We start from the raw sequence: 25816 nt of genomic DNA on the forward strand, positions 1-25816 counted from the left end.
TTCTGTGTGAAATATTATGTATCTTTGGGATTTCCACTAAAATCTAGCATAATTTTTTTGTTAAAAGTGAACATGTTTGGCTGCAAAGCACTGCGGGGCAGTTGTTGAGTCTGATTTCAGGTGGAAAAAAATATTTATGTTCTTTCCCTTTCCTGTTATGGTGATGTTTTCGAAATTAAAAAATGCTTTTTTAACTGACTTTTTCACTGTTTTTTCTTTCCGCTTATGTCTATTGAGCTGCTGTATCAAGTGAATTTCCCAGGTGAGAGATCAATACAGTCGCATCTTGTACCTTGTCTATAGTTGTCATGTGAAAATCAAGAGAAATACACAAGAACTAGAAAAATACAAGTAGTGATGAGTATATTGCTTTACAAACAAGAAAACAGTAATGATTAAAAAAGAAGGCAGTGTAACACAGTACCTTTATATAAAAGAATAGAAAGAGATAGGTAAAAGGCAAACTAGTGATGTTGATAGCAGAATTGTATACAAATGCATTAGTGATAAAAACAAATAAACTCATTTACAGTATATATATTAGTTTTAAAAGCCTTTAGATCCTCAGGTATGAAGTTCCATAACTTCGGGCCCTTAATTGCAAAATCCCAGTCACCTCGACAGGAGAAACACCGCTGAGGATCTGAGGTTGCGTACTGGGAACCAGTAAGTCAGTAATATATCCGGGGCTCAGACCCTGCAGAGCTTTAAAGTTAACAATAACATTTTCAAATCAACTCTAACAGTGAAAGGCAACTAATGCAGAGAGTCGAGGATGGAGGTATGTCATCTCGTCCAGCAGACGTATTTTGGACGAGCCGGAGGCTGGAAGTACTGTGCACACATTAGAGTAGCTTTTTCTTGTCTTTAGAGGATACATCTGGCTTGTAGAACTTGTTCATTGTTTTGTTTTTGTTTTTTGTAGCCTAGATGTAATTAAATGACAGGAAAAAGACAAATACAGCCACATATACAGTTCAAGCAAAAAAACACAATATTGATCATCCGAAAGTGTCAATAGTTGGAAATTAAACTCAAAAATCAACTTTTTTTACTAACAGGAGCTTCAAATATATAATTTTAATAACAATAAAGCCAAATCCCTGACTTGTATATAAATAAATATTCATATTTTTGTTTTCTTTTATTTTGTAGTATTTATTGATGTATTGTGAAGCCGCAATGTTATACGACAATTATTTTATTTTTCCTCATAAGTAAACTAATCTTAAATAAAAATGAAAAGAAAACTTCTTTTCATTTTTTCATCTTCTCTTCTTGTAGTATTATTGTATATTTTCAATAAAAGGTCTGAGGTCAAAGCTTTGTTTGCCTACAATTCATTAAAGCTAAACTAATCTTTATTTTGTCTTTAGTTTGTGGTTCTGCTTGTTTGAGCATGTTCAGGCATGAAGGCAGACAGAGAAATGTAAATAGTGCAGCCTATTAGCATTTCAGCAGAGTGCTCCGGTGCCAGAAGTACTCTCAATTGATATTAAAATGGGGTCCTTAGTGAAACTTGTCATGCCCAGACTTGACTCATGGGCTACGGTCCAAACATGTCTATTTCCATTTCCTTCCCTAAAGTTGATAATAAGTGTTGCCTGTGGGGTCGACCTATTACCTGTGGGGGGGGGGAAAAGTAATATTACTATTAAAAATAATCAATAGTTTCATTTTGCCCAAAGATATCAATTCCTGTGGCCCATATTTTGCGCTTAAAAAGTGAGGAAAAGGTATTAAAGTGACTCCACTGAGGTACAAATCAAATGAATGGGGAGAGAGAGGTGGGCGTGATCACAGCGAGAGAGCATGTTCTTCAGAGCAGAGAGGAGGACGGCAGTGGGAGGGGAGGAGGGGGTGATCTGGGAGGGTACAAGTCTGAGGGGGGTATATAAGGGCGGGCACATGCAGCAACAGACTGCAGAGTGTTGTCAACCACTGTGGATCTATCTGCACCAAACCTAGACTTTTCTTTTCCTTATTAAAAGGACAAGAAGTGAAGAGAGAGAATGGAGCTGGAGCCAACTGAGGGTCCGTATGATTACTACGACTATGACGAGACAGAAAACTCCTCCATGTGTGACTATTCTGAGTGGACGCCCTCGTACTCTGTCATCCCGGTGCTGTACATGCTGATTTTCATCCTTGGCCTCTCTGGAAATGGGGTGGTCATCTTCACCGTGTGGAGAGCACAGGGGAAGAGGCGAGCTACTGACGTCTACATCGGCAACCTGGCCCTGGCTGACCTCACCTTTGTGGTCACTCTGCCTCTGTGGGCCGTCTACACAGCCATGGGCTACCACTGGCCCTTCGGAGTGGCCCTGTGTAAGATCAGCAGCTACGTGGTCCTGCTCAACATGTACGCCAGCGTCTTCTGCCTCACCTGCATGAGCTTCGACCGCTACCTGGCCATCGTCCACTCCTTGTCCAGCACCCAGCTGCGTACCCGTGGCCACACGCAGGCCTCCCTGACAGCCATCTGGCTGATGTCTGTTTTCCTGGCAGCCCCGACTCTGATCTTCCGCACCACCAAATATGATCCAACCAGCAACCGCACATCCTGCGCCATGGACTTCAGCCTGGTGGTGGCCAACAAGAAGCAGGAGTACCTGTGGATCGCAGGTCTCAGCATCTCCTCCTCAGCGCTGGGCTTTCTCCTTCCCTTCCTGGCAATGATGGTGTGCTACTGCTTCATCGGCTGCACCGTCACCAGCCACTTCAACACCCTGCGCAAAGAGGACCAGCGTAAGAGGAGGCTGCTGAAGATCATCACCACGCTGGTAGTGGTGTTCGCCGCCTGCTGGATGCCCTTCCACGTGGTGAAGAGTGCTGACGCCCTCTCCTACCTGGATCTGTTCCCTGACACCTGTGCCTTCCTGCGTCCCCTCCTGCTGGTTCACCCGTACGCCACCTGCCTGGCCTACGTCAACAGCTGCCTCAACCCCTTCCTTTACGCCTTCTTCGACCTGCGCTTCAGATCTCAGTGTCTGTGCCTACTCAACCTGAAGAAGTCCTTGCATGCGAGCCCGGCCAGCTCCCTGTCCTCTCAGAAGACAGAGGCTCAGTCTCTGGCCACAAAGGTGTGACGACAGCCGAGGGCCCAGACGCATGCTGGGGAAGAGGTGAACAATACAGAACAATGCAGGTAAATCAGAACTTTACAACGCTGGGTGCTTGCTCTCAGCCGTCAGCTTCAGGGTGTCACCTTTGCTCTGGACTACTGAAGACCCCGGTCAGGCTTTTGGGGTCCAACCACCTCAAACTCCAGCCTCGCTCTCAGTTGCAGGGCAGCCAAACTGAACTACTTAACACAAGGGACCAAGCATGAACTGAATGATGTTTTGGGGAAAAGTGGAATGTATTTTAAGAGGGACCACATGCTCATGGGTTTCTACTGAGCTTTCAACTCTGTCCTCAAGTCCCTCAAGTGTATTCCTCGTGCATTTGCCCCCCGCTGTTCTTGTTTTCATTTGTAAGCACTTGAGGTGTGATTTCTGTCAGACGACCCTCCGTCTCCAGCTCAGGCTGTAGTATCTGAATCCCAGCCAGCAGTGTAACATGTGTGTGTCTGAGGGGTGTGTCAGTCAGTTAGAAGTGTAGGAGTCTGATAAGAGTGTTGTAAGGAGAGACGGAGATAGTGGGGAGGAGGGGTTGGGAGTCCCAGACAGACGGACAGATGGCAGCTGACAAATGTTTCCAGGCTTGCGGAGGGCCCAATTAAAAGGTGACTGCTTTGACAGTCTGCTGGTGTGTGTGTGAGGATGTGTCTGTCTGTATGTGTGTGTGTGTGTGTGTGTGTGTGTGTGTGTGTGTGTGTGTGTGTGTGTGTGAAGGAATGAGTTGATGAATTGAAGCATTTTGTGAATACACATTATTTTGAATCGATGTTTATGATTTGTAATAAAAAAAAAGGTGCTTTGAAAAAAACACAAATCCTCTCTCTGGTCTCACTCTGTTAACTTGTGACAGCTTGTTTCGTCTTGCTGGAATGTATTTTCTCCCATCCAGTGAATGTGCTTCTTCCTGTTGGTGCACTGCTGCGGGGAGCCAGTCTCCCTCCCATTGTGTTTCGCAGGGCCGAAATCAAAGCATATGTCTGCAGGAAATGCACGTTCCACTTCTGTTTCCCTTTTCGGGGGGAATGTTTGTTTCTCCTCCTCTTCTTACAATTCGCTCACACAAACAATCAGCGAGGACAAACGTTTCTAAATTGGATCAACCACAGGAGATCTGGCTAAAGTCTTAAAGGGTTAATTACAACAACTACAGGATTCTTTTGTCTGTGAATGCATCTTAAAATAGCCTTTCAGCGTTTTTAGTCTATCTTGATTGAAAATGTGACATCTGAATGCTTTTAGCACTTAATAGCAAATAAACACCACAACAGGTTGTTGAGCTTTAAATTAAAATTCAATGATTAACCATTCTGTAATGAGCTTTTTACAGGACATAATCAGCAACAGAAGGAGACAGAAGGATTGGACTAATCCTTGGTTACTGATTTGTAGTAGGAGTCGCCTATCTGTCCCTGTGTAATACCTGCGATGGAGAATGGCTTAGTCTAAATCACCCACAATTACAGTTGAGTACAGTGTGCCATTTAGGTAAATGTGACAAAAGCTGAAGGAAAAAAATCATCTGTGTTTTTAATGTCAGACAGGTGAAATCTGAAAGAGAAAGAAATCCAACAGCTGCAGCGACATTCGCTCCATCTCCTTCATCACTGTCTCCGCTCTACTAAATCTCATCTGAGTCAAGACACAAACACAGACACGCAGACACAATCTTTGTTAACACATCTCTGAATCTAGTCTAAAACATTTTTACATACAAGAGGGGGAAGCAGCATTCTTGCTAGATATAAATCTTGGACAGACGTCTGCACAACAACATGTTTTATTAGTGAAAAAGCGCACGGTACATTTTTAAATTCCATCCAGCAGATATTTTTTACAAGACGACTTGTTACATTATCCTCCACCTGTCAGCATCAAAGTCAAACCCGGCTGTGAAACACAACCCGGATAGATTATTTCCATCGGTTTTCAAGTTTTATGAAGCTAATGCGATCGTGTTACGAAGATTTCATGGCATGAACTTTGCCAAAAGTTGGAAACAAAGTGCTGTTAGAGAAAAGAGGGATTTATGCCCCTTGATGCTCTATAGGCTGGCTGTTTGTCTGAGATGATTTTTCAGAAATGATTACACAAATGTTTTCATTCCTCAGTAATAACAGAGTGTGAAAATGAAGTTGTCTGCACTGGAACCAGCCTGGCCGCAGGGAATCCCGAGGGTATAAACAGTCTTCTTTCTCCCCCTCTGAAAAATGACAAACATCTACAACAGCTTTCCATATATAAACATTCACAAGCACAGATTATCATGAAACCTTTACTTCGTCCAAATACTTTAAGAAATAGCTTTGTGTCCTGTATTGATAATATAAGTGAAAGATTATTGTGTTGGTAATTTCTCCACAGAAATAACAGTAGTTCTGTCTCTGCAAAGACGAGCACCAGTGTTGCCTGAAAACAAAAATCAAAGCTCCATAAATTAACAAGAGATAACAAACTCATACCACTAATTATATCACTAATAGTATTTTGTCGACATCCAAGTCAACACCTGATACATCCTGTCGTTTTTAATAACTTCTGACAACATAAATCTGCTTTGTTTTGAACTAAATGTTTCAAACGTCCCCATTATTACCACGGTCCCCTGAAACCAGGTAAAGAGTCAAGTTTACATTAAAAACAATCCAGATTAAACTATGAAATCTGTGGATTATCCTAATAATCAGGACATTATTTCTGCAAGTTTTGCAATTGTTAATTTTTTATTCTTAGGTTCTTTGCTTTTGTTTTTTCTTATACAAACATACTGTTCTTTTCTTTCTACGTTGTTTGACCTATTTTGCAACAATGCAGATTACTGACAGATTTTACAAACAAATACATTACTGAACTATTCTCAACTACAAGTAAAACTGCGGGTATTAAATGAATACTTCAGTAAAAGTAAAAAGTATTCTTCTCCAACACTACTCAGAGTTTTAGTTACTTTTTGAATGAATGAATTCAATTGTACTCACTACTCAATCATAATTTTAAAAGTAACTAAGTTGATTACATTGTGTAATGCATACTTAAGTTCGAGTTATATTACAGACTTGAAAAGAAAATGACAGTTAATTACAGTTGTAATTAGTTACTTCTACCCCTGGTAATATAACACTCACAGGAGCCTGCAACAACAATGCAACAGTTATGTTCATCCAACATCAGATATAACAGTAAAATACTGACAGAGCCCAAATATTTTCACTTTAGATACTAGCTGATAATACTTTTATACTTTAAGTTATGTAAATGCAGTTCGAAATTATGAATTTTACTGTTAGTGGAGTATTTTTTACAATGTGTAATTCAACTTTAAATTTTAAGGATCTGAATAGTTCCTTCACCAATGCAACTAGGGGTAATTTATATAAAAACATTTTTAGTTGGGTTTGTTTTGCTTTTATATTTCTTGAAAATCTGAACAGAGAGGCATGAAACCACAAATCCTCTCTGGCTTTGGAGGTGTTCGGCACAGCACAATGCAGACTGTGAAAAAGGTCAAACCCCAGATCTGATGTATACCAATAGAAACCAGAGGGAAAGGTAAGAAGGCCGAGTTTCTATAGGTGTGACCACCTTAACTCATTCATTGTCATATCAATGGGTGACAAAGTGCCTGCGCCTTTGTGTTTGTTTTAACTTAGGCTCGCAGCCAGACCTACTGTATGTTAGCAACACATGTTCAGCTGTCATAAATCAGAACCCAATAAACCAGGTCAGGCAGAAAATAGACAGAGGAAGTGTGCACACGTTTCTCCTCCAACCTAACAATGGAGGCTGAGCAGTACGGCAAACAGACCGGACCTTGACCCGTAGCGTGGTAGGATGAGATTCTGACCCCCGGAGCGTCTTGGAGGGCCTTCAGCTTCCTGCCGGCCGCTCCTGCAGTGCTCCTCCTTGCAAACGTCCCAGGAGGACGACAGACCTCACGGACAGGATAGGAGTCAGCAGGCCAGGCAGGAAAGGCAAAGAGTTGGCAAGGTAGGTGTTCCTGACCGGGGATATCCTGTCTTTCAGAAGCATCTCCCTGCTTTTAGGGCGCTCTGCGAAGATGCATGCTCCACCTGAGGTCTTGGAGGACAAAGGTGCTTGCCTCAGACACTCTTCTACAATGCACATGTGAGGAAACCACTTGGAGAGTGCGTGACAAAGAAGAGCTATAGAAAAGGAGCTTATACATCCATAGTGGCAAACATGTGACTCAAACACCTGAGGTGACAAATCAGACGTCTCTTTCACCCCCACTCTCTGCCCTCACTCCGTCTCTCCTGAGATGTCAGACATTTCAAAGGCGTTCATCGTTAGTGGAGACACGTCGTTTCCGACAGCAAAAAAGAGCGGAAGTGCCCAAGCTTTGGGTGACTCCGGATCTTGGGTTATGTGAGTCTCGGAGAAGATCATCCTCTTCACATGGGCACAAAGTGTCCCTTCATTCCCTCCTCTATCCTCTCCATTGTGCATCCTTCCCTCCCTCAGGCCCTAAATGGATGCTCTGTCATCTGCAGCAGGACCGAGCCAGTTCAGAAGCTCAGCTGCACGGATTTAAGCATCGCAGGTAAAGATAGCTGCACGTGCAAGCAAGAAATTACGCAAGAACAACAACCAGAGAGGCTGCAAGCTGGAGTTTAAATTGATGTCTGTGGTGCAGCTGATCATGTCAAATTGTTCTTCAATCTTACCACATATTAGACTAATGATGGTGAGCATTTAAGGCTGAGCAGATTTTGTAGACTTGTGTTAGTAATGCAAACATGTTGCCAACTGTCCTCTGTTTTTGCAGCCACCTCTTGAGGGTCTCTGTAACAACAATCTGCTGCCACACACACTCTCCGTCTTTCTGTGTGTGCTCTTAGGATTGTGGTGCAAAACACAGTATGGGCCAAAATAACCCAAAAACCTGTAACCTCAATTTCTGAATCAATATTCCTTCCAGAGAGTAAGGCATAAAATATATATATATATATATAATATCCTCAAATTCTTAGTTAATTTTTCAACAACAGTCGAATATATTATCAGTCAAGGCCATTGTAACTGTTGCAGATCCACATATAGTAGAGCTGCATAGTTAATCAAAAATATGATCAATTGCAATATGGCCAAGTGTGATATCCAAATCGCAGAAGCTGCAATCTTTTGATAAAGGTTAAATGCGTAACTACATTATGTAACCTACGGATTGTGTCTCCAGATGTAAGAAAAACATGTTTTTTTCTTATACAGACCCCAACAAATGTCACATCATCATGTTTTTAATCGTTTTTTCACTGAAAATGACAATTGTAATGCTAAAAGGATAATTCCCACTGATCATGAGTCATATCACGATCACCATATCTGTCAGAATAATCACGTAGCCCTAACAAACAGTCATAAAAGTTGTACATGTTGTGAAATAGAAACAGTAGTAACTTCAGGGAACTTTGCATATGCAGCAGTTGTTCAGTGTGCTTCAGGATCACTGATGCCCTGCATCTCCATTTCCATTTTCCAAAGTCTGAGTCACAGCCAGTGAGATTTTTAATGGGATGTGCAGGTTTCACCCAAAAACCTTTCAGTGTATGTCTTAGTAAAATTGAACTCCATGCAGTCTGCTCATAGGTGTCATTTACACTGGGGAAGCTGGGGAGAGTATAGCATACTATGCACCAAAGCATTTGAACAAACAAATGAGAGCATTTTAACCCAGGAACTGTACACTATAAACACTATAAAACTCTACATCCTGTGCAGGAAAATTGTATCTTATATATATTATATATTGTTCATTCGATAATTGATGTGATCAGCATGCTGTAAAATACAAATGAAATACATTAGGTGGACTGTTTAGTGAGCTACCTGGAATAGCCTTAGGTTTGCAAACTTAGATCATTGTATCTTATTTGTGACTGGTAATGGTAAGTAAGTGACTTACCATTACATTGCCCTAAAATGATTAATACCATTTTTTTTTTTTTTTTTAAATCATCTGAGCTCTAATGTCCCCAACACAAGATGATGCCCTTGAAGCTGTCCTACTAGCCAAAAGTGGAGTTTTTAAATAAAGATTCTTTGGTCAAGTGGAAAAAATGTTAACCCCTGATATCCACAGACAGAGAGAAGCACACAGATGACCTCTTTACATGACATCTCCCTGTCAGGTGGCATATCTAAAGGAGGCAGAAGCACAGAAACCCAAAGAGAGCAGGGACAGCTTATGAATACTGAGTAATTGCCCATGTGGAGGATAGCAACAGAGTCCTGAACGTCTAAAAATCATCATTATAAGTGCCAAACTCTTCCAATGTTCTGTATAGGATGAATAGTGGGCCTCTGTTTTGACATTATAAAGAGAAGGAAGGAAAAAAAGTTGCATTTCGGGGCATCCTGTGTAGCTACAGTGTACTGTTGAGTCAATAAAGTGGCGTGTAACACAGGTTTACTTGATCAATTAATGGCTGATTAAGAAAGATGGTCAATACTGACACCTAGTGACAACAGCGGAACCATTCTGGGCCCGGAACTTTCCTGTCCGAGCTGCCGCTAGCTTCGGAGTTATTGCGCAGACGTACCGGGTTAGCCGATGCTAATGCTAAGCGCTGAGGCCGAGGAAGCTAACGTTTTTTACCCGCACAACCAGCTCCGTTTGTCGGCGTGAGTCTCGTATTCTTGTCTGTTTTTAGTCCGTATGGTGTCTCGCAAGCAGAAGCGGGTGTGGAGATACGTGGAGGACGGCAGCCTGCTGAAGCTGAAGTCGTACCTGCGGAAGCACCAGGACCTGGATGTGAACTTCTCCCAGGGCAAGAGGGAGAGGGGCCCGCTTCACCTGGCCTGCTGCCTGGGAGACGACGCCGTGCTGCGGCTGCTGCTCAAACACGGAGCCGATGTTCTCCAGAGGGACCGTAAAGGAGACACAGCGTTACACACCGCAGCTAACAGGGCTCTTAAACACGGGAAAACAGGTAAAGAGGACAGAGGAAATGCTGAATTATAAAGGTTATCAGTCATGTATTATATTCTGGCTTTTATTTTGTTTTTCCTTCAGCGTATGTTGACCTGGTTGTCCCTCTAAAGAAGAGCTGCCCAGAAGCTCTGACTGTTCCCAACAGTGCTGGAGTCACACCTGAAGACCTGCTCAACTGGATGAGACAGAAAGAGGTGACAGATCACAATTATATAACAATGTTATGGTCAGATGTGTTGGCTGTATCTAAACAGTGTATGGCTGCAACTAATGGTCATTTAAGTCACACATTTGCCTGTCAACAAGCCCAAACCCTCATTATTATTAATATTACTTTTACTATTTTTAATAATAGAGCTGAAAGGAGTAGTTGATTAATCGATTGTTTGATTGACAGAAAAACTGTAGCTATTTTATTATCAACACAAGATAGAACAATTAAAAAACACACACACACACACACACATTTTCTTCATAGTGATGATTTGCTGCAGTTTGAATAATAATAAACTGAAAATCTTGGGTTTTGCGCTGCTTGTGTGAAAACTCAAGCTCTGGGGAACTGGGTTGGACAATTTCTGACAGTTTATAGGATTAATGGATCAAATTTGGGCAGATTAATCATCATTATTATGTTTGAGAAGACATACAAGAAGCTAAATTATTATTTATATTATTACCATTTATTATTCAGCACTTTCCAGGTAGCTTTTGTTTTTCTTTTATAACAATGTGGTTTAATAATTTCTGTCCTTCACAGACTGCAGGAAACATGAGCCGTCCTGCTGAAAGAGACCCTGAGAAGGAGTGGCTGGAGAAGCTGTTTGGTGAATGCGAGGATGAATTCAATGAAACCTTTGGAGTATATGATGGTAAATTTAAACTTATCTTTTAAATCTTGTATTTAGTTTCCACCCTCTTTACTTGACAATAACACTGCTGTGTTTGTTTCACAGCAGACGATTATCTTGCTGTTGATGACGACGAAGTAGACTTCGGGGACTGGGCTGATCGAATCAGAAAAGAGTATTTCGATAAAAAGCACGCCGAGGCTCAGAGACTGGCTGCGTCGTCTTCTGGGTGGAAAAGAAAGAAGAGCAAACAAGAGAGGGAGAAGGAAGAACAAAGCAACAAAGAGCTCCATGAGAGGCTGCAGAGGGAGCACGAAGAGTATCTGGCACGAGCAGCGCGTAAAGAGGAAGAGACTCGACTGGGAAAGAAGCGCAAGTACGAGGAAGGGTGTGCTGCTACTTTTAATGCTGGCTCGTCGGCTGGCAGCGCAAAGCTGAGCTACAAGGACATCCCCTGGCCAGCTCCACGAGGAACCGTGCAGGAGATGGTGGATGTGATGCTGCACGGTGTGGACCGAAAGGACGTGCCGCTGTTTCGTAAAATGCTCCGGAAGCAGCAAGCGCTGTGGCATCCTGATAAATTTGCTCAGAGATGTGAGGCTCGGTTGGAGGAGAAGGACAAGCAGAGGATCCTGGATACTGTCACAGCTCTGTCACAGGAGCTCAACAGATTGGCCCAGAGTCTGAGGACTTGAAATGTTGCGAATCATGTGTTGTGTGCTTTTATAGAAATATGTGTATGTAAAAACTTGGTTAGCTAGGGATGCGCCAATCCGTTTTTCTTCCAATCCAGCTACTTAAGTTGGCATCAGACCGATTTATGATGTCAGTATCGTGATGGTGCAAAGACATTAATTAGTTACATTAATGTGAAATAAACAGTCCAGCTCATTCTCGACCACTTGTAGTCATTTTATTTACAGTGTTTCTGTCCTCAGACCTTCATCAGCTGACATCATTCATACAGACAGCACCAGTAGCATTTATGTAAATATAAACACGACCCCAGGAAAAACACAAATCAGAGCTGGCAGCGCCTCTTTGAATGCATTCAAATTAAGGCACATGAGCTCTTTTGAGTGCAAACAACACGTACAGAGCTCTTTCTTGAAAACCTTAATCATATGTTTACAACTAAGCACAAGATGCAGTTATTCATACTGCCTGACATCATCATACACAGTGAGAGGTTCTAACTGCGGCCTTGTCTCATTAATAAAGTGCTTTTGACCACAGGGGACGCCAGAATCAACAAAAACATTAAAGTTCCTCGAAGCTGTTTAATGTAGAAAATGTACCAGGAGGGCTCTAAATGCATGTATGGTCCTCAGGTGTCTGCTCCACTTGTGTCATTATCAGGTTTGTGTGTAGAGTCAGTTGTTTAATACCAGCAAAGCTGAATCTCCTCAATGTCAAATTTTGAATCTTTATTTATCCTTTATTTACTTTTATTTATCCAGAGGAAAGATCTTGGTTTCAAGAATGTTCAGACTCACACAGCTGAATTTCAATCTCGGTCTGATAGGTGAGCAATTGAGGGTTGCTTGCTCAAGGGCACACCAATGGTGATAATGCATATGTCTAAAGAAAGTTTATGTAATGCAATGTGTTGACCTTAATCTGCTCCGATTGATATTTCCCTGAAGTGTGAGTTTGAATTTGCAGGATTAAGACATCAGAAAGAATCCCAACAGAGTGTGAACATGTTTCTGTTGACAGCTTGATTTAAAAAGAATAAAAGTCATAACACCCTTGGTCCTCTAAGCCTGAGTGTCATTGTGTTGAGTCATGTGAGTCTGCTAACGGTATTTTTCCTCCAACGCAGAGCAGAGCAGCATATTGTGTCTTTAAAAGCTGCTCGTGCCTGTGCGGGTTTATTAAAACATCCAATAATAATTAATCACTTAGGAACATTTGTCCTAAATATGCCTAAATTACCGTTTATGCACAAAATACCCTAAATAAAGGATTTCACACACAAAGAAGGGCAGATGGTCGGCCCGCTTTCAGTGATGGAACAGAATATGAAGATGCGCTGGTTGCCAGGTTTGTGAGCTAACCCCCTTTTATTAGAAAAGCTTCACTAGCTTAAATTAAAACAGACAAAAGGGTGAACCGAATTGTTTCCACCCCAAATTTATTTTATTGCTATTACTTAAAAAAACAAGCTGAAGGTGGATAAGAAATAATCCTCCTTTGCTTGGAATCATTTAAAACATTGTCTGAATCTTTGGGAGCGGGTCGAGCTGTGCTGCTGCCTGTCTTGGCCAGGACTCCCTTGGAAAAAGGATATTTTTAATCTCAATGAGACTCCTTTCCTGGTCAAATAAAATAAATATTCACAACATAATTTCAAAGCAAAATAAGTATGGTCTGTCAGAGCATACATTTGCTGATAAAATCATAACTTAGAATAGATCTAGGCTGGGGTGGCCAAACCTTTTCCTGTGGAGTGGACCGGAAGCAAACACCTAAGGTGTTAAGATGCAAAATAGTTCTGTATGTAAGCCCCAAGAGGCAGGTGATAAAAACAACCCTGATCTAATTTGTTTTCTCTCCTTTGTTCATGGCTAAAAGAATATATGAAAATAAATGTTTTGCCAGGATAATCTTTTAAAGTTATTGCCACTCTGACGGCCATGCTCAGATTATTATTTTTTTTAAAGGAATCCTGTGAACCAGTGTTTCATATTAAAGTTAATGTTAACATCTCCAAAGCATTTTATCTTCATTCTTGAATAGAAAAGTCATTTTTATATCTCACAAGCCTTTTGTTTGAACTGCAAGAACTTCTTCATTATGTCAAGATTGCCATTTGAAATATGAGTTATAATGCTTGCATGAATTGGGAAATAAGTCTGCATTGTTTATACAACATTTTCAAACTTGAATTTACATTTGAATATTGTCTGCTTTGGAGCAGTGAATGTCTGAATATTAAATAAACAACTTTTCCTTCTTCATTGCAAGTATGTGAACAGTGAAAACAGATTAAAGTATAAGTGAATAACAATGCAAAGTGAACTATTGCAAGTATTACTCAAATATAATATAATGTAATATAACATAATATAATATAATATAAAAAATATATAATGATCTTTTTAAATTACATTTTGATGTGTAAGTGTACGTAATCGCTTGAATTCAGACCCCTGTGGGCTTCCATACAAGTGCATAGGCTCGCGAACATCACATAGCTGCTGTTGATGCAGCGGGATGTGACACGTACACACGGACAGATCATTTGCGCTCAGAGCTGTGTCTGTCGTTCAAACCTCCAGCTTCATCCGTCTCTACATCGAGGCGAACTCGATCATTTCCGCGGGATGTGACAAAACCTGGCAACCCGGAGACGCAATCTGTGTCAATTGCCGGGCGACGTAGCGCGAATAAAGGCCGTGGTCTATTTCTGACTGTGGCTTATTTTAACGCGAGGCTGCCTTCAGCCCCATTTGTCTGCATGGCGGGTTGATGATTTATCTCTCCGGTGTGCCTGTTGCTGCTTCGTGTCCGGGCCTGCGTCGCGTCGTCTCCGTGTTTCGTGCGCTGCGATGACAGGTGTTCAAGGTAAAGCGGCCACAGGATGACGCCTTTCTCTGTCGTCGCTCGGTGCAGAAGGTGCATCGTTGTCAGGGAGGCTTCTGTCTTTGTTTTCATATTGTTTTTTCAGTAAGACATCGGCGGGGTTTTTTTTTTGTTTTGTTTTTTTTGTTGCTGGAGACTAAAGCGGTGCGACGCGTAGACCCCAGAATGAGAGCCAGGTCTCCCCTCTGAACATCATCATCAACGGACGTAATTAATCCTCGGGGGGTGATGTTAATTGGTTAAGGGGGTTAAAGCCACGCGACGACTGGGGTTGAATATTGTGATGTCCTATTTTCTCTGCTGGTGAACGGCTCGTTGTGCAGGTTCAGTAGGCTACAGGCAGATTATCACCAGGCGGAGGAGGAGGAGGAGGAGGAGGTCTGTGTGGCAGATAAAGATGGTGTTTCGGAGTGAGGAGATGTGCTTGGCGCAATTGTTCCTGCAGTCCGGCTCCGAGTACGACTGCATCAGTGAGCTGGGGGAGCTGGGGCTGGTCGAGTTCCGAGACGTAAGTAGAGATGCTGAACTCATTTTCTTCTGTCAAGTGTTAAAGTCTGTGCGCCTAAAAATAGACCTAAATGTCCACATCTATCTAATGTGTCATAAACTGTAATAAAGGTGTCATGGTGGACCTTGTGAGTGCACGTTGCAGTATATAACCTGCAGCCACCTGACCTGTGATGCTCCTCTGGTTTCAGCTCAACCCGAGTGTCAGCTCATTCCAGCGGCGCTTCGTCAGCGAAATCAAGAGATGTGAAGAGATGGAGAGGATTCTGGGTAAGAGAGCAGCAGCAGCAGCACCTGGGAGGGTTCATCGTCATGTGACCGTGAGCACACACCTGGACAGATGTGTCACCAGGGGTAGTTAGTTAGTCAGGGCGGAGTGTGTTCTGTAAAATGGGTCCCCCGGAGGTTTAGATGTTGCAGTGTGCTCTGACACTACAGCATTAATTACCATGAAACAAACCATCAGCATGTTTTTTTTTTTCATGTGTGTGTGTGTGTGTGTGTGTGTGTGTGTGTGTGTGTGTGGACGCAGGCTACCTTCTGAGGGAGATCCAAAAGGCGAACATAGCTGTTCCAGAGGAGGATGAGAGCCCACTCGCTCCTCCCCCCAGACAAGTCCTTGAGATCATGGTAAGTGTCGCTTCATCCACATGTTTAGTGCCCGTGTAGCAGTGGCGGTCTCAGGATGTTTGAGGGGCAGGGGCGGAAAAAATACAAAGGGCACCAGCTGAATGTGGTGGGGCACCAGCCGTCTACCACAGGGGCATCCAAGAGGAGATTCCCCAGGGTCTGTGTCGACATCAGCCCCAAGAATCCAGTATCGGTCAGGCTCTAGGTTTACATGCACAGTGGTGTTCTGGTTCTGTTCATATTTAGATGTCCACTTTACCTGTGTCATCTTTTTTTGATCTCTTCAATGATGCTTAGAGTATTCTTGATTTTTCCTGATGTGTTTGGTTTAGATAATATCTCTGCGGTTTAGTTTCCGGGTGCCTGCACTCTGCCAGATTTAGCTCCTCCATGTAATCATCAGTAATGGAAGATGAGAGAGACATCCAGATTGATCCGTTGTGTTACTGATGTCGGACTTTCATTTTCGTTTCAGCATGTAGCCCATCGTCACATCATTTTTCATCTTGCTTGTTTGTTTTTCTGACCCACTGCCAAAAAATAAGTAGCACACATGCCGGAGAATGATTAGCATGAGTTGTTTATATGCTACAATAGTCCGGTTAACATTTAGGTTTCACAGAACTGGGAGAAAAGTTCATAGCAGACGGTCTCAGGCAAGTTGTCCCAAGTTTCTGTTGGGAAAGTCGAGTCACAGGTTGTGCCAAGTCATGTCAGGTCCTCAGTGAAGCCTCCTCCAAGATACTGCAGACTTACCTGCAGTATCTGGTCTTTGTAAAGAGAGGACACAAGGTAGTAACTGAGATTCTCCAAATGTACGATTGCGATTTTACTTTTAATTTTAAGGTCAGCATTCAATCTGTTCTCGATCTAAAGCTTTCTTGCAGCACTGACGGTAATGCCATTGTATCTAGATCAACCAATCATCACTGGTTTTATGCCCTGAAGTTTGTTACAAAGTTCAGTTCCTCAAATCTGGGGGTAAATCGTCTTCCCGAGCAAATCAATAAAGGTCGGTTCATCCTCTTCCTGCACCAGGATCAGTTAATGAAAGTGCAGCTACGGGCAACCGGTGAGCTAGCTGTGTCGTCCTGAATAGTTTGTGTTTTGTTTCTTTGAAAAAACTAAAAGTCATTCAAGTCAACATGTCTCAAGTCATAGTCACATTGACTCAAGTCTCCATCTCTGGTTCATGCAAGTGTCTGAAACGAGGATATGTATTATATATATATATATATATGTATATTCATCTCTATGTATTTTTAAAACTAGTTGATAGATGACAAATAATGCAAAGTGATCAATTCAACCTAATATGACCCATTTTGGCAGAAACTTTTGTTGTAATCACGTTCATTTGGAGGGTTTTTGTCTACCCTCTGTGGATTAAGCGATCTATCTTTATACAGTGAAAACATTTGATGTTTGAAAAGCTGCTGTTCACTGTGTGCTGACGTTCAGGAGCAGCTCCAGAGGCTGGAGATGGAGCTCAGCGAGGTGGCCCGAAACAAAGAGAAGCTGCAGAGGAACCTCCTGGAGCTCACCGAGTACACGCACATGCTGAAGATCACGCGGACCTTCATACACAGCCGCTCCAGAGTGAGTGTGTTTCTGTTCAGCTCCTCATAATCACACAGACACACACCGACTGACTGTCGCGTGCTGCTTTTATTTTCCACAATCCAGCTCCGTTTTCGCATCTCAGGCCTCGAGATGCTTCCTCTTGTTTTCTTATCACTGACGTGTTTTGTTTCACCGGGTGACAGAGGTGGAACTAGTGCTGACTTTAATTAATGACACGGCCGCGATGCAGCTGTTACGAGCAGCACCTGACTCACCCAGACTGCCGTGTTTAAACAAAAAAGCGACACAGCAACAATGAGAATATGTGAGACTAAACATCGCATTCCAGCGGGTGAACGTCACATCGGCTTTGTGTAGCTCAGGACCATGTAAGGCACACTTACTGTAAGCTGTCATGAATGAAACATGCTCCTTTTTATAATTAGCATGAGGCTCTTGGTCCCCAGTATGAAGAATTCCCCACGATGGAGACGGACTCGGTGACAGGATGCACCGGCATGCAAAGACTCGGAGCCAAGCTGGGGTGAGCTGCAGTGAAGTCTCATTTACACCCACACAAGCAGGATGTTACAGCATCATCAGGAAATAAACCTCAAACCTGATCCGATCTCCCCTGGCTGTAGGTTCGTGTCGGGCCTTATCCAGCGGGTGAAGGTGGAGGCCTTCGAGCGCATGTTGTGGAGGGTGTGTAAAGGCTACACCATCCTCAGCTACGCAGAGGTGGACGAGAACCTCGCTGATCTCGACACCGTGAGTCAAATAGGACAGAAACGTTTGAATCAAAAGGTTATGATCGATGTGAGGCTTATGGAAATCTGACAATCTGACGCACTTTATCCACTAGGAAGAGGTTCAAGTGGCTGGTTCTTTTTTTTGATCAGCCAGATTTGTGAAGCTTTAACCTCACAAATCTCCTCAATCTTTTATTTTTTTTTAGAAAAGAGTAATAGAAAACAGATTAGTAGATATTTTTAGCCAACTGTTGCTGGTTCAAATGACGAACATCACCGAAGCAGATTAGAGCTTCTGTAGATGACAATGGCTGCTCCCTGGTGTTCTCTGCAGCCGGCGTCTGCATTCAGCCAAAGATTCCTTGGAAATACATGTAAAAGACACGTCTATGGCAGCCGAGAACACTCGTTCTTGCAACTATTATTTTTAATGACGTATTTCAAGATCATTATTACAATTATGTTGTCATTTCAGGATAACGTAGCTCGTTTGCTCGTGGGTTCATTCATCCCGAGATAACAAAAGGCCAATTTCTGGAGATAACAAGATAATTTATCACGAGACAACGACATCAGCTCAGTTGGTAGACGCGTAAGCAGCTGGAAATGCTTTCATTACCCATACTGTGTAGAGACAGGGCAGAATCAAACAATAGGCTTAAATACATGCATAGTTTTCTGGGGATCAATGAGTAATAACTTGCTTCATCTGTGTTGTTTCAGGGCGAGATAAGCAAAAGTGTTGTGTTTCTCATCTCTTTCTGGGGAGACCAGATCGGACAGAAAGTTCAAAAGATCTGCGATTGGTAAGAACGACGCCATCACATGACTGTACCTTCCTGCGCCTGTGGTATTCTCCTTCAATATCAGCATACTCGCCTGTCTTTGTCGCCCTCAGCTACCACTGCCATCTTTATCCCCACCCTGAGAATGATGAGGAGCGGGCAGATGTGTTGGACAGCTTAAGGACGCGCATCCAAGACCTCAACAATGTAGGACTCAGAAACGTTCAACACATATACGCATTCTCAGTGAGTTTGTACTCACTGTTGTATCCCTCCAGGTGCTGCACCGCACTGAGGACTACCTGAGGCAGGTTCTGCAGAAGGCCTCGGAGTCGGCCTACACGTGGGTGGTGCAGGTGAAAAAGATGAAGGCGATCTACCACATCCTGAACCTCTGCAGCTTCGATGTCACCAACAAGTGTCTGATCGCTGAGGTGTGGTGTCCCGTCAGTGACCTGGCAAACCTGCGGGGGGCTCTAGAAGAGGGCTCGGTGAGTTCTGTGATTATACTTGATGAAATACAGCTTCTTCTCATCTTCGAGGGGGGGCTGGAGTCGATCCCAGCATATCCTGCCCAAGACCCCTTAGATCTGACATCCAAATGTTGTTCAAAGGTCCACAGTCCAGGCTTAAGGCTGTATTCAGAGCAACTCAGGCAGTGAAGAGATTAGTGTAGGAATCTTCATTTGGTCCGTGAACTCCGCCTGGAAAGAGCTCGGTTTCTGGTTCCCAGCTAAGAAAGGCTTTGTCCATCCACAACAAGTTTGTGCTTCTACTTTGTTTCTGGTGCGTTCCCCTGGTAGCACGATGTTGTTTGTGGCACCAAGCAACGTGATAGAAACTCTGAGCGATTTGGCGGACCTCTTTTTTTGGCCTACATGACAGTGTCTGCTTCACCCTGACAGAGAGCGTGTCATGTCAACCAGCACTTATAAGAAAACAACTTCCATAGATAAGTAGGCTATAAGCCTTACTTATAAAGTCATTTAATAAATTTAGTGTAAACTGCAGTCACAACAATACTGTTTACCAGCTTTTCTCCAAAAGTTGAATCTGTTTCGACTTTTCGCCGAAGGGCTGCTGCGTTTCTTTTCCAGCAACCCCTCTGATCCGCACAGCCGCAGCCTAAACCCACTATCCGCACTCAAAATGAATAGAAGGACTGGTGGTTTGATGTGTGTTTTTTTTGTTATATTTCTCGATCTCTGTCTGTCTCTCTTGTGACGCACCTTGTAACTCTGGTTTTGAAAGAAATATGGAAATAACAGTCTACTTTCTCACATTTGATTTGATGCATCAAAGCAGCCTCTCGTAACACAAAGCATCGATATCGCAGCCTAATTTCACAGCCTCACAAATGATTTAGATTCAGCAGTAAGAAAATTATCTTTTTTTCAGAGGGGTGTTTGCCCTCTTGAGCTAATTATAAGACTCATTTTTTGCCTCTTAATTGAATTGCCGTTGCTTATCAGCTGCTAAAGGCTGTAACTGCATCACCAAGACGTGTTTTTAATTCTCTCTCGTCAATACTGGCAGCAGGCATTTTGGATGACTCCCTGTCCTGAGCCACTCCATCTGTTGTATTTTGTTTTTTTGCATTATTGGCTGTATCATTTGTTGTTGCCACAGTTAGTGTTTACTTCTCTCGCTCGCTGCGCAGTATACGCCAGCAACTCCTTCTGCTTATATGGCTGCATATTTGGTTGTTTTCAGATCAAATCTTCCAGAGTCCACTAGAGACAAACTTTTGTGGTCAATGAATCACTCAAACCTGTGAATATTTGACACGCGATACAGAAAATGCTCCTCAGTGTGTCCAATCCACATTTACTGTGTAACGCCGGTTGATACATCACTGATTTCTGTGTTGTCCTTTACGTTTTTGTCTTTTTTTAAACAGAGGAAAGGTGATGCCACCGTGCCGTCCTTCGTGAACCGCATCCCGAGCACCGACACGCCACCAACCCTGTTGAGAACCAACAAGTTCACATCGGGCTTTCAGAGCATCGTGGAGGCTTACGGGGTGGGGGACTATCGCGAGGTAAGCCCAGGTAAGAACTCACACTCCGTCTTCCACAGAATAAACGTATTATTTAGTGTTTCTCCATTAAATACAGCACGTTTCTCTCACTGGCAGCTCCCTACACCATCATCACATTCCCCTTTCTGTTTGCTGTGATGTTTGGCGACCTCGGCCACGGGATGGTAATGAGCCTTTTCGCCTTGTGGATGGTGCTGACGGAAAAGAACCAGAAGAAGAAACGGTCCAGTAATGAGGTAGGAACGAGTCGCTCCTGTCATCCATAATGCAGAGTCTGATAGTAGTAAATTAGTTTAAGCTGATAGCCGCGTCTCTGTCGGTCTCAGATATGGGCGACGTTCTTCAGCGGACGTTACATCATCCTGATGATGGGGCTTTTCTCCATTTACACCGGCCTGATATACAATGACTGTTTCTCCAAGTCCCTCAACATATTCGGCTCTGGCTGGAGCGTTAAGGCTATGTTCGCTAATCAGCAGTGGACGTGAGTTATCAGGAAATAACACGCACTCTGAAACAGAATTTCGGTTTATTGTGTTGTTTTTATGACTGACACACATCTCTCTTTCACATTGCAGAAACAAAACCCTCCAAACAAATGCTTTGCTCACATTAGACCCTAATGTCAGTGGCGTTTTCAGCGGTCCGTATCCATTTGGCATCGATCCTGTGAGTAAACGCACTCAGATATTACTCTCCTGACATAATTGGCCTCATCTTCGTATCGTTTTCGCTGAGACGCTTTTTAATATGCCATCAGATCTGGAACATGGCGGTGAACCGACTGTCCTTCCTCAACTCCTACAAGATGAAGATGTCAGTTGTTATCGGGGTCATCCACATGAGCTTCGGAGTGGTGCTGAGTGTCTTCAATCACTTGTGAGTGACTCGAGATAGAAGTCCCTGGCACTTTGACTTAACAGCATCCATCAGTGTCAGGCATCAACATGTGCAGATAAAACTGAATTTGAGAGTGTTTGATGAATATATTCTCTGAGGCTGTACTTAGGCAGAGCTGTACTTTGAGCTAATTGCTAACATGCTCAGAATGACAATGCTAACATGCTGATGTTTAGCAGGTATAATGATTGCCATGTTTACTGTCATAAGTTTGTGTGTTAGCATGCTATCATTTGAAGTGACAAGATTAGAGATCAATGTTCCTACAGTCCTCAGGATTATGAATGTGTGTACCAGATCCCATCGATACCCTTCCAATACTTGCATAACCTCAGGGTAGCGCTAGAGAAAAGTCACCAAAATCAGTAGGCTTTCTCATCTGGGAACAATGAGTGTCTGTACAAAATTATGATCCAATCCATCAAGTAGATCATGAGATATTTCACCCAATAAGTGAACAATCTGACCTGCCGTTCAAAAAAAAAGAGCCACCAAAGTCATTGGTATTCATCATGACGGTACCAAATTCCATGACAATCCTTTAAATAGTTGCCGAGATATATATAGAGAGAGCAGAGCTGCTAGTGTGGCTAAAAACATCACCATCAGTCAGCCACACTACATGCAACTGGGTGACATGTCCCTTCATTTCCATGACCATGGGCACTGTAGTTTATTTTTGAGTCAATCCCTCATAGTCCTGCTGCCATAAATACTTTCTAGAGCACCAAATCTAGATCTGAGAATACTCCCTAACTATTTAATCCTGATTAATATTTGCCCAGCTGTTTATGGTAATTATTTTGTTGTATATCCTCAGTAGGGTCCAGTGGACTCAAGGCTGAGAGCCACAGACTGGGAGGGGAAAGTTGTCCAATCATTAATATCATCTACTTATAACTTTCTTTATTCCCATCGTTTGTTTTCTCCCCTCAGGCACTTCCGACAGAAATTTAATGTCTACCTGCTGTTTCTTCCTGAGCTGCTCTTCCTGCTCTGTCTCTTTGGTTACCTGGTCTTCATGATTTTCTACAAGTGGTTGGCGTACGGTGCACGAGACTCCAGCCAGGCTCCAAGCATCCTCATCCACTTCATCAACATGTTCGTCATGCAGGGGAAGGACATGACTCCTCTCTACCCGGGGCAGGTATGTGTTGACGATCGTATTGTCTGAAATCTGAATTTTGATCCTCGTTAACACATGTTTGTTATCTTGATTCAACAGACTGGGCTGCAGATTTTCTTAGTCCTGATAGCGATGCTGTCAGTTCCTGTGCTGCTGTTAGGAAAACCTCTTTACTTGTACTGGCTGTACCGAGGAGGCAAAGGCCTGCGCAGACGCAGAGTATGTCTCATCACGTATATTCAAAATAAACTCACATGTGCAATCTAATGAGTTTTGGTTTCATTTGCCGATAAAATCACTGCTGTTGTGTCCCCTCAGGGTTATGAGAGGGTGAGGCGTGTAAGTGAGGATGACAATTCCACAACACCATCCTATGAAGAGGATGAAGAGGAGGGACTTGATGAAATGACCAGCAGAGAAGCTCTTCCAAAAGAGGTCAGAGGTCCACCACTATCCTGCCTTTACATGTTAAATGTTTTTTTAAAAAGGTTTGGGTGAACTGTTCCTTTAACTTCATATCATTAGTATGAATATGCTGTGATATCTTACATGTTTTTAAACTGATTTGCAGTTTGACTTTGCGGACGTGCTCCTGTACCAGGCCATCCACACCATAGAGTACTGCCTGGGCTGCATCTCCAACACTGCATCATACCTGCGTCTCTGGGCGCTCAGCCTGGCTCATGCCCGTGAGTACAGAAAAGTAGTTCTACCTTCTTCTGTGTTTCTGCTGACTTCTACTTTGGACTCTTTACTTTACACGTGAATTAATGTTTGTGTGCTTTAGAGTTGTCGGAGGTGCTGTGGTCCATGGTGATGCGCCTGGGCCTGAGGATCACCACGAGAGTCGGGGTGGTGTTCCTGGTCCCCGTGTTCGGCCTCTTCGCCACGCTCACCGTGTCCATCCTACTAGTCATGGAAGGTTTATCTGCGTTCCTTCACGCTCTGCGACTTCACTGGTGAGTCTCGTCGTACCGACTGATCCCGATGTTCACAATCATTCCTCAGTTCAAGGATATGATCGAAACAATCTGATATGAGACCGAGACATCAGGAAGGATTGCATCGACTGAAGTTAGCCCATTGTTTTCTCTATGAACTGATAAAGCATTTGGTCTATTAAATATCAGAAAATAGTGGGAAATTACAATCACAGTCTCCCAGAATTAGAGATGATGACTTCAAATTGCTTGTTTTGTGATTCAGGTCATTTTCTTGATGAATTAAATAGACGTAAAGCCCTTTTTAATTATTGAACAAGAGCTTCATCAGATAATGAGTCGTCAAAATGTACTTTCATCATTAAGATTGAGACGCATGTTTAATTTCAGGGTGGAGTTTCAGAACAAATTCTACCACGGGACCGGTGTCAAGTTTGTGCCCTTCGACTTCTCCCTCCTGCCCTCCGTTTTTGAACAAGACGGCCTGCTTTAAAAACTACGGACTCTGAAGTACTGCACACGAGCGGAGGCAGACTTTCTATGATTGGGACGGATGCTGGAAGCAGGAAGAATTCACACTGTGATAAATGACAACAAACCTTCAAGACAATGGATTGAAACTCACTCTTGTAGCAACGTTTTTCACCACGACGATTTTTAAAGTGTTCTCGGCTGTGCTGACTGCCTTACTACTTGTACCCAGCAGACCTCTGAGTATACAGAGGCTCAAAATTCTTCTCGTTACGTTCATGATTTGAGTTTTGTGGGTGAGGTGTCGCTCAACACTACTCGTCACACCAGTTGAGTGGCTCTTTTCATTTGCTTTGTGCTGTGTAAACTGGTTTTGTATGATTTACAACATGGTATTTAAAATAAACAGTTATACAGTGCAATGTAAAGTTCAAATATGTTACAACTATTGAAGTTCATATCAAGCATCCTGACGTAGTGCCATAGAGATTTATTTCGGATGATGATATGGGGATGCCTTTGAGAAAGCCTGCAGGCATCAAAATCTAAAGAGAGAATCAAAACGTTACAACCCTTTTTTGTGAGGCATAATGTCACAAAGCACTTTGCAGAAATGATTGTACAATGAAAAGTTTTCACTTTTGACTGTGATGATGCCAAATGAAAATAATCCTCAACCGTTAGCTGTTTGCTTATTTACTTATTAGCGCATTTATTTCAACTTAACCTCCCCTGTAATCGATAGGAAAATATCAGATACTGCAGAAAAAGTCAAGAAGCCTTAGGTCTTTCTTTGATGATACTGCTTGTCGCGTTTGTTAATGATAATTAATCATGGTATTTATTTAAATTATTGTCTGTACAAGAGTCTAATATTTTACCATTTTGATGTGTTGAATAAAGGTTTCAAGAAACGCAAGCAAATACAGCTTTCGTGTCGGTGTGGTTTTATTTGGTTGTTCATTGATAAGGAATGACTTCAGTAATCATTCATCCACAACTCTCAACTCACAGGCTGCTGTCGAAAGTGGGTCAGTTGCCTCTTGTCTTGCCCTCGATTGTCGGGTTACTCCTGAACTGTTACCCTGACAACAATGTCCATTTTGACGAGGTATTGTACTAAACTTGATTTAGTAAAATTTTTAAAAACATGAAAAACATACCTGATTGTTTATTCCATTTTTACTCCAGACCCAGTGCAGCGCTCGCCTAGAACAATCGCTTTATTATAATAACACAAAATGATGTCCTTTATTTTTTAATAATAAGAAAATGTTCATGCTACGATAGACGTTAATTTTCCATTAAACGGTATACTGCCGCAACCTTACTCCCAACTTTTATACCTCAAGGCTTCAGAAGGTCTTTAATCAATTTAAGGTGGCATTTCAATCAGTGATGTGAGCAGAAAACAAGTGTAAATGCTTTCTGTTTTGTTGTCATGTCATATCCTCTTAAAGGCACAATTATCTGTAGGACTTTTCATTTGGCAACAAGCTGCCAGCCACCTACAATCAGATATACTCATGCCATTATTTGAAGAAATATGTTGTGGTTTTTTTACAGAGGAGTTGGGTTTTTATAACATCT

General features: G+C 42.7%; 3 protein-coding genes across 5 annotated transcripts; all 3 read left to right on the forward strand.

Annotated features, from left to right (window-relative positions):
• Nucleotides 1-1941: 1941 nt before the first annotated feature.
• LOC311274892 (apelin receptor B-like) lies at nt 1942-3925 on the forward strand. Its single transcript, XM_084382889.1, has one exon. It carries the CDS (start codon nt 2013-2015, stop codon nt 3087-3089), a length of 1077 nt encoding a protein of 358 aa, XP_084239015.1. The 5' UTR covers nt 1942-2012; the 3' UTR covers nt 3090-3925.
• A 5720-nt stretch (nt 3926-9645) lies between these two features.
• nfkbil1 (nuclear factor of kappa light polypeptide gene enhancer in B-cells inhibitor-like 1) lies at nt 9646-11813 on the forward strand. The gene is made up of 4 exons (XM_084383133.1): nt 9646-10069; nt 10153-10265; nt 10832-10943; nt 11028-11813. Exons 1-4 carry the CDS (start codon nt 9796-9798, stop codon nt 11615-11617), a joined length of 1089 nt encoding a protein of 362 aa, XP_084239259.1. The 5' UTR covers nt 9646-9795; the 3' UTR covers nt 11618-11813.
• Nucleotides 11814-14181: 2368 nt separating this feature from the next.
• On the forward strand, nt 14182-25154 carry atp6v0a2a (ATPase H+ transporting V0 subunit a2a). 3 transcript variants are annotated; one of them, XM_084382991.1, is made up of 21 exons: nt 14183-14717; nt 14834-15018; nt 15209-15287; nt 15550-15647; nt 17109-17246; nt 17657-17754; nt 17855-17981; nt 18686-18768; nt 18861-18954; nt 19026-19238; nt 20648-20798; nt 20885-21024; nt 21115-21272; nt 21367-21457; nt 21549-21667; nt 22625-22835; nt 22914-23033; nt 23133-23249; nt 23386-23503; nt 23602-23773; nt 24146-25154. In XM_084382991.1, exons 2-21 carry the CDS (start codon nt 14908-14910, stop codon nt 24246-24248), a joined length of 2541 nt encoding a protein of 846 aa, XP_084239117.1. In that variant the 5' UTR covers nt 14183-14717; nt 14834-14907; the 3' UTR covers nt 24249-25154. The 3 variants fall into 3 exon arrangements, with proteins under 3 accessions (XP_084239118.1, XP_084239117.1, XP_084239116.1); XM_084382992.1 differs by having other exon boundaries at nt 14182-15018; nt 17678-17754; XM_084382990.1 differs by having other exon boundaries at nt 14183-15018.
• Nucleotides 25155-25816: the final 662 nt, after the last annotated feature.

This window comes from Pagrus pagrus, assembly GCF_965226575.1.
Source record: "Pagrus pagrus genome assembly, chromosome: 19".
NCBI classification, from domain to species: domain Eukaryota; kingdom Metazoa; phylum Chordata; class Actinopteri; order Spariformes; family Sparidae; genus Pagrus; species Pagrus pagrus.

Excerpts from the sequence above, each read along its gene's own strand:
- atp6v0a2a (XM_084382990.1), top strand. The coding sequence starts at position 14,908 with ATGGTGTTTCGGAGTGAGGAGATGTGCTTGGCGCAATTGTTCCTGCAG. Across the intron at positions 20,799-20,884 it reads CTATCGCGAGGTAAGCCCAG|CTCCCTACACCATCATCACA; the intron begins GTAAGAACTCAC and ends TCTCACTGGCAG. Across the intron at positions 21,668-22,624 it reads CTGAGTGTCTTCAATCACTT|GCACTTCCGACAGAAATTTA; the intron begins GTGAGTGACTCG and ends TTCTCCCCTCAG.
- LOC311274892 (XM_084382889.1), top strand. The coding sequence starts at position 2,013 with ATGGAGCTGGAGCCAACTGAGGGTCCGTATGATTACTACGACTATGAC.
- nfkbil1 (XM_084383133.1), top strand. The coding sequence starts at position 9,796 with ATGGTGTCTCGCAAGCAGAAGCGGGTGTGGAGATACGTGGAGGACGGC. Across the intron at positions 10,070-10,152 it reads TCTTAAACACGGGAAAACAG|CGTATGTTGACCTGGTTGTC; the intron begins GTAAAGAGGACA and ends TTTTTCCTTCAG. Across the intron at positions 10,944-11,027 it reads AACCTTTGGAGTATATGATG|CAGACGATTATCTTGCTGTT; the intron begins GTAAATTTAAAC and ends TTTGTTTCACAG.